Here is a 14382-nt window from a genome sequence, read left to right on the forward strand (position 1 = left end):
GTCAAGTTCTCCAAGGAGAGTTTACTATTTTTGTTCTGTTTTAACTCGGCTCGTAACAAGCAGATGGACAGCAGTCGCAATAAACTCACCAGCAAACTAGTTACAGGGCTCGGAAGTGAAGGCAGAGAGGGCACAGGCTGGATTCTGCCTGGGAGCCTGAACTATTCCCGTGCGACGTGTGTTTGGTTTCCTGGTTGGGCTGTGGAGGACAGGCCCCAGAGGCTGTGCTCCTCTCCTGGTTCCCGAAGCACCGGCCTCTCGTTCCTTTGTTGTCCTGTTTGTAATTCTTCTCCAGGCCATCCCGACCCGGGAGTAGGAACCGAACATGGGCCACAATGTGTCTCCCCTTCTAAGAGGGCCCACGACGCCCGCCTCAGAGCCAGACCCCGAGTGCAGGGTCCGGCTCGGGTGCTGGGCCCCGCGGCCCTGGAGCGCACAGGGGTGGGGCTGGCCCAGCCCCGAGTCAGCAGGCACTGGCCCCACTGAGGATGTTGCGCAGCCGGTTGGGGGCTGGGAGGGAGGGGACCCACTGCCTTCGGGTACGCCCCCCCCACCCCCGTTATTCCCCTGACAGTTTTCTCAGGCACCCTCCTGCCCCGGGTCAGTGTCACAGTGAGAGCTTGTGCCCAAGGCTGAGAGGAGTTGTGTGCGGGTGGGGCCCGGGCACCAGGGACACGACGCAGAGGGTAGGGTACGCTCAGCGCTCGTGTGTCCCGGGTGCTCGGCCCTGCGTGTGGGGCGTGAGCTGCCGGGAGGCTCAGCCTTGGCTGGTTGCAGTGCTGGCTGAGGAGGGGACTCGGCTCACAGAGGGAGGGGGGAGCCCCTCCCCACTGCGGGCCCATGTCTACACCACTTGCAGCCCGGGGAGCTCCAGGTGAGAAAGCCGCTTGGTGGAAGCAACAGCACGTTGTTTCTGGAGGAGCCAGTGTCAGTCCCGGGGCGCCAGCTCAGACGCAGACGAGCGGGACCCCGCCCATCCCAGCCGCCAGCCTGCCCTGGAGCAGCACATGAGGACCTGCAGTGTCGTGGAAACAGGATAAAATGCAAAGACCAAGAGAGTTAAAAATACCCACACAGAAATGGAGAAGAACAGATAGAACTGTTGGAAATGCAGATACAGTCATTGCAGTTGACCCCTTGGTGGGCAGGCTTTTGGCAGATTGGACGTTGCTTAGGGATGGTGGTCCAGTGAGGGCTGAGGAAACCCACTGCGCGCGGGGCCCAGAGGAGGTGGGGGGACGGTTGGTGCCTCCGGTAGGGAATCCTGTGAACCCCAGGGAACACGAGGTAGATGTGCATCGAGTGTGTGAAACACGCCTGAAACTGCCGAGCTGGGTGTGGGCGGGGGTGTTACTTTGGGGTCGGCTGGTGGGGCTGGGGATGGGACGAGGACGTTACCCAGGTACGCGGCCTGCCCACGTCTCAGGGGCCCGCCACCCCTCGCGTGGACGTCCATCCGCAGCCGAGTGCGGGCTGGGTGTGCAGCCACCGGGCAGTGGGTACCGGGCCGGGCCGTGGTGGTGGTGGTGACACTTCCGTCTTTCACGTCAGAGGTCAGAGATGGCCCTCCTCGCGGCCAGCCCATCCCAGTTACACGTTCCAGGGCTGGGGAAATGACCAGTGGGTAGCTGAGTGGCCCCATAAGCCCCAGTTTTAAAGGAGCCTTGGCGTTGCTTTGGGCCCCTGCGGTCAGTGGTGGCGCCTCTGCCCTGGGGCTGAATGCCGTGAGCCCCTCTGGGAGGGGGTAGGGACCACCGTCCTGTCCACTTGCCCTGGTGCCTTGGGGCTCTCCCGAGGGAGCCCAGCCTCTCCTCCAGCCGATGGTTCTGGTCTGAGGACCGAGCAGGTCTGGACCCTGGGGGAGGGGCCGTGGCCCCCACGAGGAGGCCGACAGCTGTCTGTGCTGTCACTTGGTTCTGTCCTGAGTCCACGGGCTGTCAGCGGCCCGTCCACCTTGCCCCCGTCACCGCAGGAGCCACTGCTCAGGGCGTCCGGTTGTCTCTGTTCCTCAGCGCCCCGCCCCCATCACCCTGCTGCTGGGGAGCCAGCCCCGTAACGTAATGGCATCTGCTGTCTTCAGCCGCACTGCAGGGGTCAGCCGCGCTGGTTCTCAGCTGTGCAGGTGCCCTCTCACCTGTGCAGTGTCCCCGGGGCCCTGATTAGCCTCCACATCCCTTCCTCAGCCACTGCGAGGGCCCTTCTGGGCTCTCCACCCAACGCTGACTGCAGCCAGTTCCGAATTTCCAGGAGCCCACCCGGCAGCGTGGCGAGTCTGCTCCTAGGACACTTGCTCCTGGGTCACAGCCAGCCCCCCAGATGCTTTCCCAGTGCCTGCAGCTGCAGTGTCACCCCCCACCCCAGGGCCCACGCTGTCCCAGCCTCCACGCTGACCCCCCTGCTCAGTCATGGGCAGCGAGGAGTGGGCTGGCCCCGCAGCCATGGGGGCTCCGAGGATGGCTATCGCAGGTCCAGGCTCCCTTCCTCTCGGGGCTTCCTGGGGTGGCAGATGCTGCTGCCCTTACGTTGAGCTCCAGTCCCAGTGCTCAGGGCCCCCCCTCAGGCTGCAGGATGATGGCTTGTCCTCAGCCGGCCCAGGAGGCCCCTCACTTCCCACCAGGAAGTCTGGAGACTCTTAATGGGTCGGCCGAGCACCCTGGCAGCGGCTCTGGTCCTTCGTCTGGGTTCCCACGTCTCCTGAGTGCTAGGGAGACGGCACAAGGCCCAGATCCTCACCCACGTCCCGGCCAGCCCTGCAAAGGGAAGACTCCAGGACCCAGGAGCTCAGAGAGGCCTCCTGCCAAGCCTCCCGTCCCCCTGCAAGGCTCCTGACCTCCACCTGCTCCCCATGGCTAGCGGGGCAGCTTCCCAGCCTCTCTGGCAACTCCCCGCCCTCCCCATACCCAGCCCCTCTCGATTGGGTCATCCAGACGCACCCGTTCTCTTTCCTCTGCTTGGTGTCCATCCTGCTGGGATGCTGGGCGGTCAAGCACGGGCTTCTGCCCGCACAGCAGGGCTTGGTCAGCACTTGTTGGATGAACAAATGCAGGAGGGATTCTGAGCTCAGCCAGTCCCCCTCCCCGCCATGGCCCCAAGGGTGGCAGGACCTCCCTGGACTGGGCTTCTGGGTTCACGGGGCCCCCAGAGCGCACAGAGTCTGGGCCTTCAGGGCCGTCTTCCCTGTGCTGACAAGGAGAGCGATTTATTATCGTTTCTCTTCCATTTTTATTTTCAGAAGTAATGTTCAGAGCATCCCTCGGAACTGTTGATTTCTGAAAAGCAACCTTTGTGGAAGCAAAGGTTGCAGCCCAGTTTGACGTTTGACTTGTTCTGGAGGCAAAGCCCTGCGTCCAGGGCCGTAGTCCCCTAGCGCTCAGCGAAGCTGTGTCCCCATGTCCCCAAGGGCGGAGGGCCGGAGACAAACCAGCGCGGCGAAGCAGAGCGCGGTGCTGCTTGGGATGAGCATGTCAGTGGTGGTTTTGCTTGAAAGTTTTCTGTGCTAACGAGTCAGTCTAGTGAGAAACACGCGGTTCCCTGAGTGCAGGCGTCACTGTGAAGCGCATTAAACCCAGTGATAACAAAACGTTCATTCAGTAATTTGTAACGTTGTCACTAAGGTAATTATCTTCGGTGTCTATTAACTGTTAGGTACTGCCCAGATTAAAGCAATAAACCTCATTTAGGACAAAATGGAAAAGTGAAAAATTACAGAAATTGCAGTGCAAGGGTTATTAACTCCGTGTGGAAGAGCGGTTTTCTTTCTGACATACAGCTGGCCCGCTGTTCTTCCTGTGGACACCCGGGCAGGATGGACAGAGCGTGTGGCCTTCACACCAGCGCAGGGAGACGCGTCCGGCGCTGGCCGAGGGGCGTCCTGGAGGAGGGCCCGGCTGGGGCCTTGGTCTGGGAGGGGCTCTGCTGAGCTGGAGCTGTGGACGGACCGCTCGGCGGCCAGGCTGAGCCCTGGGCTTGTGGGCGGGAGCTCCGCCCCCCGCAGAGCTCCGTGACCCCTGCTTCCACAGCTCTGCTCTCAGGCCCCAGACAGGCTGGGAAACCAACGTGGCTTGGGTTCAGCGAGGGAGCAGATTGGAGGGCGAGCGAGGACGTGACCCCAGGGTACCCGGACAGCAGGAAGATCCGTGCCAGGCGCCCTCCACACCCTTCCTAGGATGGAGCTAGGATGAGTTGTCTCGTAAAGAGCACTGGCGGAGTTCTGGAAACGTCTGTGACCTGCCCGGGCCCCACGCCCTCGGCCCATCACGAATCGCACAGGAGCTGCCCCCGACGAGCCTGGCAGCAGAGCTGGGTCCACCCAAGCTGCAGAAGCCCATGCGGGGTCCAGGTGGGCCGCGACACCAAGCAGAGGATGAGGGCACCCGGCGTCCGCTCTGATGGGTCAGGGAGCCCAAGTTCTGGGTGGGGTGGCACAGTGGGACCCCAGTCAGGGCCCTGAACTCAGGGCTGGACCTGGCTGACCAGCGGTGAGCCTTGCCTGGAGCAAGATGAGAGCACAGAGCCGCCCAGGGCTGAGAGGCAGCACCTGTTGGTCCCAGGGTCCCATGTCTCAGCCCCCATCAGTGACTGTGGGGTTGTGGCCTCTGGAGGGAGGTGGGGTTGCAGCTTGTCCAGCATCGACTTCAATAATAACAGAGAGAGTTGTTTGACCGGCAAAAGTGAGTTTATTCGGGAATAGCAGAGGAATTGCAGTTCAGTATCTGTGAACCATGGTGGCCCACAGGCACATCCAGAGAACAAGGAGGGGGATCTTGCTTTTATGGGGAAAAGGGGGAGCTGGGAGGGGCTGTGATAACCAGAGCCCATTGGAGGAGCTGGGGGTCCGGAGTAAGGAAGCTTCCTGTGGGCTGGGCCACTGCAGTCTCTGGCTGGGCTGCTGTGGGAGGAGAGAAGTTTCCTTCCTCCTGCTGGGTGGTCAGGTAGAGATACCTTCCTGTTGGGGGCGTGCAGGGGGACGTCTCTTCCTGTTTGGAGTAGTTGATGATGCACTGAGGGCGTGAGAGCTTCCCCTGCAGGCCTGTCCCGACTCCAACTTTAGCTCAGTTTCCTTAATTAATTCCACACCAGGCAGAGAGCGAGCCTGCAAAGAGCATATCTGGGCACTGGTCTCCAAAGTGAGCTCTAGTCTGTGACGGGTGAAAAACACTTCACACACGTGAGCTCTGGTCTGTGGAGACGGACACTCATTTTACAGGTACCTTGGAAACACGCTTAGTTTTGTAAGAGGTACGTGGGTTTAAGGAAGCAGTCGTGCCCTGAGAATGACTGAGGTTTAGGAAATGCTGTTGTTTTACACGTGGGTTAACAAAGACTAAGGCTGGGGCATGACTTGGCCACAGCCCCCCACCCCCACCCCAGGAAATCAGACTGTGAGACACAGCAAGTTTACAGTTGACTCCAGTGGTGACCAAGGGGGGCAGCCAGACTCACCTGCAGTGTGTCTGTAACCTTGTCAGCCCTCCTGGACCATCTCCGGCCCAGTCCCAGGGTGGCCTGCCCTGACCAGACCTCGGTGACATGAGTAGGAAAGGCCACTAAAGAGACCACAGGCCCCGCCTTCTCTGGGAGCTGAGGACCCCAGCCCATGGGGGACAATGTAAATCACTGTGGCTGCCGTTCCCTGGGTGGGCAGGCGCACACAGAGCGCAGAGGCAGGTCACGTGATGCAGGAGGCCCCAAAAGCCCCCCGCCCCGCACACGCTCTCCAGGCTTCCTTGGCCCTGGCCAGCACCGCCTTTGCCTCCCCGGTGGAAGCCCCGCCCTCTCGTAGCTGCCCCCCACCCATGTGGACACTCAAGCCGGGGCACCACCCCACTCTTGCCCCCAGCTCGTCCCACCCCATCCTGTGCTGGCAGTGTTCACTCTGGGTGGGGCAGCAGAAGAGAAAGGCGGCAATTCCTGCCCTTGGTGGAGAGAGAAGCAAAGGTCAGATACACGGCAAGTTGACCTGTGACAAGTGCCTGAAGGAGGTGCCCCGCAGAGGCGCAGGGAGTGCTTCCCACACTGATGACCTCTGTGTCCCCCCGTGGGCCTCCCCTCATTGGCTCGTCCGGTCTTTCTGCAGCTGTGAACCAACTTCCTTATAAAACCCGCGTGTTTGAACCTTCGGATGACCCCTGACTCTGGCCAGTACTCCCACAGCCCAAGACTGACCCTGGGGGCCTCTTGCCTCCTGCCCCGCCTGTCCCTCCCGGGGGTCCAGCAGGGGTGTGGCTCTGGACAGCCGGGCCCACACATGGAGGGGAGAGTCGCCAGGACCAGGAAGTGTATGTGATGCTCGGTGTTTATTTTCAAAGACTGGGGCTGGGTGAGCAGAGGGGGTGCTGTGGGGTGCCGACCCCACCGGGGCCCGTCCCTTGGCCCTCGTAGCCTCAGGCCGGGGTCCAGACGTGGGCAGGTAGCCGGCCTTGCCTGGACAGGCCTCAGTCTGCGCTCAGCTGCAGGAGGTGTCACCAGCGGGCACCTGTGCGCCACGGGGCTTCGAGGGGCAGTGGGGGGCACACAGGCCCGCCGTGGGAGCAGCACAGTGGTGGGTGTGCAGTTTTCTCTGGGGCATCCCTCTGACACCAGGACGGGGGTGAGCCTGGGTGGAGTGGATGCTTGTGTTTCAGATGAGGGTCAGGTCCCGAAGGCCAGGCAGGTGGCCAAAACAGGCAGGAGGGGCTCTGAGGGCAGCCCCCCCTCACCTGGGGTCCTCCTCAAGCCGACCCTCACTACGCTGTCACCCTCCAGGGCCTGGGTTTCACCTGGGGCAGGTGTAAAGTGGGCGGGGACAGTGGTATCCACGGAAGGTGTGCGTGGGCTCCCGCGGTTTCCGTGGTTGGGTGGTGGGTGTTCTGGCTCCAGGTGGGGCAGGTAGGGTGGGCGTGCGGGGGGGGGGTGCGTCAGACAGTGGTGGAACCATAGATCGGGAAGCTGGGGGTGCTGTCCTCGGGAGCCTGGGCCGAGGAGACGCAGGATGGGCCACAGCTGCACTCGTCCACGTGGGTGTAGGTGTGCTGGAAGGCCGTCCCGTTGGGACACTGCATGGTCACCACCTCCTGGTGGGCCCTGGTCTCCTGGCAGCAGAAGCACGGGCACTGCGTGGCCCGGGCCCCCGTGGAGTACCTGCAGATGCACGGCCCTCAGGACCTGCCCACTCAGCCACAACCGCCCGGACTGCCCGGCTCCTGGTTTCTCGGGGGTCGGGAGGCAGCGGCCCCGTGCCTGTTCCCTGAGTGCTCGGGGCTTCTCTGTACTGGCCCGGGCAGCACTCTCGGTCACTTTGAACCCCGACCTTCCCCAGCCAGGCCCCCTTTCTTTCCCAAAGCAACTCCTCTGACTTGCTGACCCTGTCAGACCCCTCCTCCAGGAACCTGCCCGGGGCCCTCCAGCCAGGCCTGGACCCATCCTCCTGCCTCTTCCAGCCCGTCTGCTCACAGCTGGCTGCAGCCCGGGCATCGGGGGTGGGGCGGGGCTCTGCCAGCAGCTCTTCCCTGACAGTCTGGTCCCCCTGGGTTCTGTCCGTCCTGCACGTGGACTCTGACCTTTGGGTGGCAGCCCTGGTGCCCTGCCCCACGTGGCCCTGCCAAGCTCTCCCAGGCCGGGCTCTGGGGGTCAGGGAAGGCCCCAGGGTTGGTGCAGCCCTGTTGGGGCGGCGCTTCTTTCCTTCCTGTAGCAAGCTGGGCCATCCAGCCCCAGCCCAGTGCCAGGTGTCCGGCCAGGGACACGGACACGTGGGGCACCGGGTGGTGTCCCCGTGTGTCCCGGGGGTGGGGGGAGGCGCGGGCCGCTCACCGGGACGCTCCCGGGCAGAAGCCCTCGCAGAAGGGGACGCTGACGGCGGCCTGGGTGGCGCAGCCCCGGTGTCGCAGGACCGTCATGCTGGCGCGTACCCGGCAGGAGTCTGGGCAGACGAAAGGCGGTGGAGGCGGATCTCTGAGGTCCCCGCCCGCGCCGCACCCCCACGTAACCTCCCGCTCAGGGTCGGGTTCTGGCGGCGGGATTGGCTTCGGGAGGAGTCAGTGGGCGGGGCGGGGCGGGGCTGGGGGGCGCGAAGGCGGGCCTCGACTTACCCACTTCCTCACAGGAGTAGCAGCAGCCGATTTTCTTAAGGATGCCCTGCGGGGGAAGGGGGACAGAGGGCGAGCTGGGGCAGGCGGGGCCTCCTGGGGTGGGTGTGGGCGGGGCTCCCCGGTGGGTGTGGCTCTGGGCGTGGGCGGGGCCTCCGGGGCGGTCCTGGGCCCCAGACACACACCCTGCAGCTGGACACGTCCGGGCACGCGACGGGCGTCGGGGTCAGCATAGGGGGCCCGTTTTCAGCCTGGCAGTGGTACAACGTGCAGTTGTCCACGAGGCTGTTGACCCAGGTCTCGTTGGGCTGAAATAAAAGGGGGAGAGTGGGGGCCGGGTTGAGGATTATCTGGTGGGCCTAGAGGAGCTGGTGGGGAGGGTCTCTGGGGCGTGGGGGTTGAGACTGAGCCCCCCTTACCTGAACCAGCCGGCCGTCGGACGTGAGGCAAGCCGTCTGCACGCACTCCCCGCAGCACTGCCCGGCCACCCTCGAGTACTGGAAGCCCTGGGGGCGGGGGGGGGGGTCACGTCCCTCAGCCCCAGCCTGGCTCGTCAGCCCTCCTGCTCTCCTGCCCATATCCCAGGGGCCCAGGGCCTCCCTAGCAGCACCTTTCCTCTGTGAGGCAGTGTCCCTGCCCTGCCCCAGTGTCCCCTCTTAGCCTCACCCCTGCTTCCAGCACCTTCTGCACTCATGCCCTCCAGGAACCTGATCCCAGCAGCCTGCAGGTCCTGCCCCTTGCCCAAGACCCCTTACACCATCCTCCTGCTTCACTCCCTCCCTTGGGAAGAAAAAAAACCCAGTGAAGCCTGAGCTGGAGACCCTTCCTGGACCCTAGGGTATGGTGACTGGGGGCTGCCCCAGGGGCCTGGGTCTGCCCAGGAGGCCGGCCTCACCTGGGGACAAGTGGTGTTGCAGGCATCCTCCTCACACTGCACGGTCGGGTCATGGGTGTCCACGGACAGGCAGGTGCACGTGTGGCAGGGAATGACCGCTGGGAAGGTTGCACCGACCTGCAGTGGAGAGGGTGAGGGGAGGTGACACTGAGGACCCTGAAGGGGCACCAGGGCCAGGACCTCTCCCCGTGTCGGTGAGGCCCACAGAGCAGTCTCTGTCCTCTTCACATGGGATTATGGATGTGCCCCCTGGCTGAGCACAGACCAGGGCAGGCAGGAGGGGTGGGAGGGTGCAGTCCTGCCCCGAAGCTCTTGCTGGGAGAGCTAAGCTCCCAGAGGCTCTCTACAGAAGGTGCGTGTAAAGGGCCCAGAGCCTCGACTCACCTGCTGTCATGGCGAGAGGGGCTGGATAGGGCTGGGCGTGGGGAGACAAGGAGTGGACACGGGGCATCCCTCGGCGGATGTGCCCAGGCCCGGACCCACTCTCCGCCCTACCCCGACCGCCTAGCTGAGCCCTTACCCCGTAGACGGTGCCGTTGTAGGTGCACAGCTGAGGCCCTGGAAGGAAAGAGAGGGCTGAGGACCTGCCCAGGCAGCGGAAGGAAGTGTTCAGAGCCCCCGGCCCCACCCCCACCCCAGAGACTCACGGCAGCTGAAGGTGGGGCAGCAGCTGTCCTCCGCCTGGGTGCAGGCCAGCTCCTCTCCCGGCCTACATTTGGGTGGGCTCTGGGGGCACGTGCTTGTGTTGCAGACTGTGGGAAAGTTGGGGGGCTGCCTGGGGTGTCCCTGCCCTCTGCCCTCTGGCTATTCTGGTTCCCAGGGTAACATCTACCCACACTGGACCAAAGAGATCCCCCTTCCATGGGAGCTGACGGCTCTCTGTTGCCCTTCTGGGTCCCCACGCTTTGTCACCTCCCCGGTCTTCCCCAAGACCCTGGGTGGTACCAGGGCACACCAGAGGTCATCAGCTTCATTTTTAGGTGGAAAAATGAAGGCCCAAGAGGCCTCCCCACCTCGTGGTCCAGCCAAGTCCAGCTAGGACCCTGCAACCCTCCTCTGCCCTGCAGGCCTGCCGGCCAGGTGGCCTGTGCCCAACACCGTCCTCTGCTGTCTCTCCGCTCCACCCGGCCCCCTGGGGTGCAGGCCTCACCACACAGAGTTTCCATGCAGCAAGGGTTGTCGGCCAGGGGCCTGGTCTGGGCCACGAAGCCGGCCCCGCCACATTCCTGTGGCTGGTCCCGGGCCTCGCACTGCACAGGGGCGCACTGCACCGACACGGAGCCTTCATCACACACGCAGGACTGGCAGTTGCTGATCCACCGCTCTCCGGGCTGGAACAGACCAGGTCGGGGTCCCCCAGGGCTCCTGGGTGGTGCCCGGCCTCTGGGGCTGCGTCCAGCAGCGGGTCAGGCCCCAGCCCTCAGCATGCGGGCTCCGCCCTCAGCCTCCCCCTCTCTGAAGCAGGTGTGTGACGGTGATGCAGCTCACGCTGGGGTGCCCACACCAGCCCATCCCTGGCCCGGGTAGAGCTGCCGCCCTGAGATGGAGACCCCCTCCCTCCTTCTGCTCAAGCAAGGAGTCAGGCAGCTGTGGGCGGAACACTCACGAATTTGGGAAACCCATCTGGTCCCACGCAGGCTGGGAGGGAAGGATGGGGAGAAAGGGGGTCACTGGGAGTGCTGGGGTTGGGGCCCAGCAGGCCTGGCCATCCCCTCCCCCCAACAGAGGCCTCTTCCCCCTTCCTGCTGGGGACAGAAGCCCCCGGAGAACTCGAGGGTGGTGGTCACTTAGGAGGGGGCTCAGGAACGCTCAAGCCCACCCTGCACCGCTGGCAGAACTGGGTGGGACGGGCCCAGGCCGGGGTCTGCCCGCCCCGTGGCCCTCCCCATCCCGCTCTGCGGGGCTGGGGAGGGCCCAGGTGTGGGGTTGCTTACGGCACTCGGGCACACAGATGTCCGTGTGTGAGTTGAACAGGATGTGGCCGTCGGGACAGAAGCACCCCTCTGCCTGCCCCCCGCTCGCCGGGCTCTGGCTCCTGCAAGGCGACCAGGGCAGTCCAAGGAGGAGTGCAGTGGGCATGGTGGGGGGCTGGGGTCACTCCTGAAGTCCAGGGTCGGAGGTCAGGGCGGGGGAAGGGCACCCTGAGATCTGGGGCTTGGGGTCCCGGACCCTCTGTGGGTCTCCTCCTGGGTTCCCCCAGACCATTCAGGCAGGCCTGGGAGGCCTGCTGTCCCCACCGTCCTATCCCGTCCCTGTCTGCTGGGCTCACCTGGAGTCACAGGACTTGGGCTGCATGGGGCCACACGGCTTATACACCTTGGTGGGCGGGCAGGTGAGGTCTGCAAGCACACAGAAGGGTGTCAGGTGGGCCAAGGAAGCCAGGGCCCCCGGCGGCCACACCCGACTCACCACACAGCCCGCTGGTGGCGTTGCGCCAGTCGGGGCACACGCCCCGGGCACGGCAGAGCACAGAGTAGGCCTCCAGGCTCTGGCAGAGCACGTCAGGGTGGTCAGGGCGGCTGGGCCTGCAGCTGTCGCTGACACAGGTACTGAAGAACGGGCCGGGCGGGATGAGGCCGTGGCACCCGGCGAAGACCCTGCAGGCAGGGCCGGTCAGAGGCCAGGGTGGATGCCCTGGGGGGTGGCTGCCCCTGACCGCCCAGGCCGTGCAGAGGACTCACGGGCTCAGCATCAGCTCGCAGAGGGGTTCCGGGGGGCACGGAGTGGAGGTGGGTGTGCTGGGTGCCGGCGAGCTGGAGCTGGTGGTCGGGGGCAGGCCGGTCGCTGCCCAGCAGCCCTCCCCGCTGCTGTTGGGGACCAGCCAGTACCGGGCCATGTCCTGGCAGGTGGGGGCCGTGGTGCCGTCGGGCCGGCGACAGTCATCCCTGCGGCTGTTGGTGCAGGTGCCTAGGGAGGGCGGGGCAGGCGCATCACTGTGGGGGGGGCACCGGACCATCCTCTTCTCCCCTTCCATCCCCCCGACTTCCCTGGCAGACAGTCAGCTATGAAACACTGCTTCCTGCCCGGAGCAGGTGGCAGGGGGAGCAGGTGGGAATCTGTGGCGGGGGCAGGCGGTCAAGAGCCAGGGCCGCCTGGGGGCGTGTGCCCGCAGCGGTGGTGCCCGGCCCCTCGCTCCCCCAGCAGGTGTCCTGCGGGTCCCTGCTTACCACACTGGCCCTCGGTGTTGTAGCTGAAGCGGCTGTAGGACAGCTGGACCTGGAAGACTCGCCCGTTGAAGACGATGCTCACGCCGATGGCGGGAATCTTGAGGCTCATCGCCGTGGCCCCCGTCTCCGTCACGGTCAGGCCGTTCTTGCTGAAGCTCTGGCTCACCCGCGTTTGGCCAAACAGGATCTGGGACGTGACCGGAGAACCCGTGACTTGGGCCGAGGGGCACGGGCTGACCTTTGGGGCTTTGCCTGTCAGACGCTGGGCCCCCTCCTCGGCATCTGCACCCCGAAGCGCAGATGCCCCCTCGGGCCTGGGTCACAGTCGGCGCATTTGGGTCCCAGGGTGCTCTTGGCCGCGGGCACCTCCCACGCTCCTTCCTCGCTCAGGAGTCACTGTGCTTGGGGCCCCAGGTCGCCGTGTGCCCTTTGCCTCCCCTGAGGCCCCATGGGAGCTGCCCTCCGCGCAGGGGAAATGCGCTCTGTGTGCACCAGGGCTCCTGGGCCTCTGCCGGCCCCTGCCTTCCCTAACCAGGTTGGGACAGGCCAGTGCCGCTCTGCTGCCTGCACTCACCAGGCTTTCCTCCTGCCCGTCGGCGCCAGGGGTGGTGGTGAGGATGATGTCCATGGTCTCATAGTGGACGCTGAGGGCGCGGGGGCAGCTGGCGGCGGCCTCACAGTAGTGGTTGTGTAGGAGGATGCTGAGGTTCCCGTGGCGCGGCTGGATCTCCCGCATGAGGACGTGGGTGCAGTTGTCCAGGAAAGAGTAGGAGGTGCCATCGAAGGTCTCGTAGTGGGTGTCCCCCCAGCCGCTGCAGGAGCCTGGGGGGTGTGGACGGGCCTTACCCAGTGCCACCCAGAGCTGCCACCTTGGGGAGTCACTCAGCCCCCAGGGCCTCAGTCCTCTCGCTTATGACATGGGTATAGCAGGTTGGATGGGGGCCCCGAAGACGCATCCACCCAGAGCCTGCGAATGTGACCTCCTTTGGGAAAAGGGTCTTTGCAACTGTGATTAAGGATCACGGGGTGAGGTCATCCTGAGTTACCAGGGTGGCCCTAAATCCAATGACAGGTGTCCTTCTAAGAGACAGAAGAGACACGGCGAGGAAGCCGTGTGATGACTGGGGCAGAGGTGGGAGGGACGCGGCCACAGCCCGGGGTGCCTGAGGCCCCAAGTCTGGAAGGGGCGGACAGGACCCTCCTTTAAAGTTCTGGGGGGAGCTCAGTCCTGCAGACACCTTGATCTTGGATTTCTGGTCTCCAGGACTGGGAGAGAATCACTTTCTGTTGTTTTGAACCACTCAGTTTGTGGTCCTTCATTTTAGCTGCCCCAGACCCCCCGGGGGTTGTAAGATCGCCCGCTCCTACGTGCTGCTGCATGGGGAAATCTGCTCAGGACCCCTCAGGTTACGATCCCCTCCTCTCCCTGATCTCAGAAACCCCCGGCTTCCCTTCAAACCGCCAAGCCTGATGGGGGGTGGGCTCAGTGATCCCGGGCATCGGGCATGGGGGACATGTGCGTGTCCCAAATGCCTGGCGGCGCATCCCCTCCCCCGCCCCCCCCCCCGCCCCCAGCGGCAGGCTCTCACACTCGCACTCGTAGCTGTAGTCACAGGGCCCATCCCCGTTCTGCACTCTCACGGGCAGGTGCCCGTTCACGCAGACGACGTGGCCCATTGGCTTCGGCCCCAGCAGGGCGATACGGTTGTCACCCTCACACCGAGCCACCATGCAGTCCTCCAGGGTCCAGGACTCATTCACCTGGAGAGAAGGGCAGAGCGCTCAACAGGTGGGCTTGTGAGACCCCCCCTCATCGCCGCTGCCTCAGGGCCCCCTCGGCCTGGGCAGGGCTGCCCCCGCCTCCTGGCCGGGCCGGTGCTAACCAGGCCCAGACCCCGCGTGCCTCCCTCCAGCCAAGCTAGCTGTGGAGCGGTCACCGAGGGGCTGGGGGTTGTGCCGTCACCCTGATGGGCACCCGAGGCCCTGTGCACACAGAAGGGCCTGGCGCTTCAGGGAGGAGGCGGGAGGCACACCTGTCGGGGAGGGATGGTGCGATTGCAGCCGGGGACTGGGGTGGATGGGGGAACAGAGGCCGAGGTCCCCGAGGGTGAGGAGGTGGGGCAGGTGCCCTGGAAGCGGTCGATGCCGCAGCGCTGGTTGCAGATGGCTAAGAAGTGGCAGCCTGCTCCGTCGGTCTCGTTGTAGATCATGTCCCCTATGAATACAGAGACACTGGGTCAGCCAGGGAGGGGGGACA

General features: G+C 64.7%; 1 protein-coding gene across 1 annotated transcript in view; it reads right to left on the reverse strand.

The window, feature by feature from the left end:
• Positions 1-4761: 4761 nt before the first annotated feature.
• Positions 4762-14382, reverse strand: part of MUC5B (mucin 5B, oligomeric mucus/gel-forming) — a 35189-nt gene continuing 25568 nt past the window's right edge. The window contains exons 28-45 of the mRNA XM_081240760.1: positions 14159-14340; positions 13715-13886; positions 12700-12947; positions 12126-12312; positions 11640-11865; positions 11368-11555; positions 11228-11297; positions 10893-10993; positions 10565-10596; positions 10109-10289; positions 9606-9710; positions 9479-9516; positions 8959-9075; positions 8483-8569; positions 8249-8371; positions 8067-8112; positions 7789-7897; positions 4762-7119 (exon numbers count right to left, since the gene is read on the reverse strand). Of these exons, the coding sequence (XP_081096886.1) occupies positions 6897-7119; positions 7789-7897; positions 8067-8112; positions 8249-8371; positions 8483-8569; positions 8959-9075; positions 9479-9516; positions 9606-9710; positions 10109-10289; positions 10565-10596; positions 10893-10993; positions 11228-11297; positions 11368-11555; positions 11640-11865; positions 12126-12312; positions 12700-12947; positions 13715-13886; positions 14159-14340 (2435 nt within the window). The 3' untranslated portion in view covers positions 4762-6896. The remainder of the gene's footprint in view (positions 7120-7788; positions 7898-8066; positions 8113-8248; positions 8372-8482; positions 8570-8958; positions 9076-9478; positions 9517-9605; positions 9711-10108; positions 10290-10564; positions 10597-10892; positions 10994-11227; positions 11298-11367; positions 11556-11639; positions 11866-12125; positions 12313-12699; positions 12948-13714; positions 13887-14158; positions 14341-14382) is intronic.

This window comes from Mesoplodon bidens (assembly GCF_964165515.1).
Source record: "Mesoplodon bidens genome assembly, chromosome: 7".
Lineage (NCBI taxonomy): Eukaryota > Metazoa > Chordata > Mammalia > Artiodactyla > Ziphiidae > Mesoplodon > Mesoplodon bidens.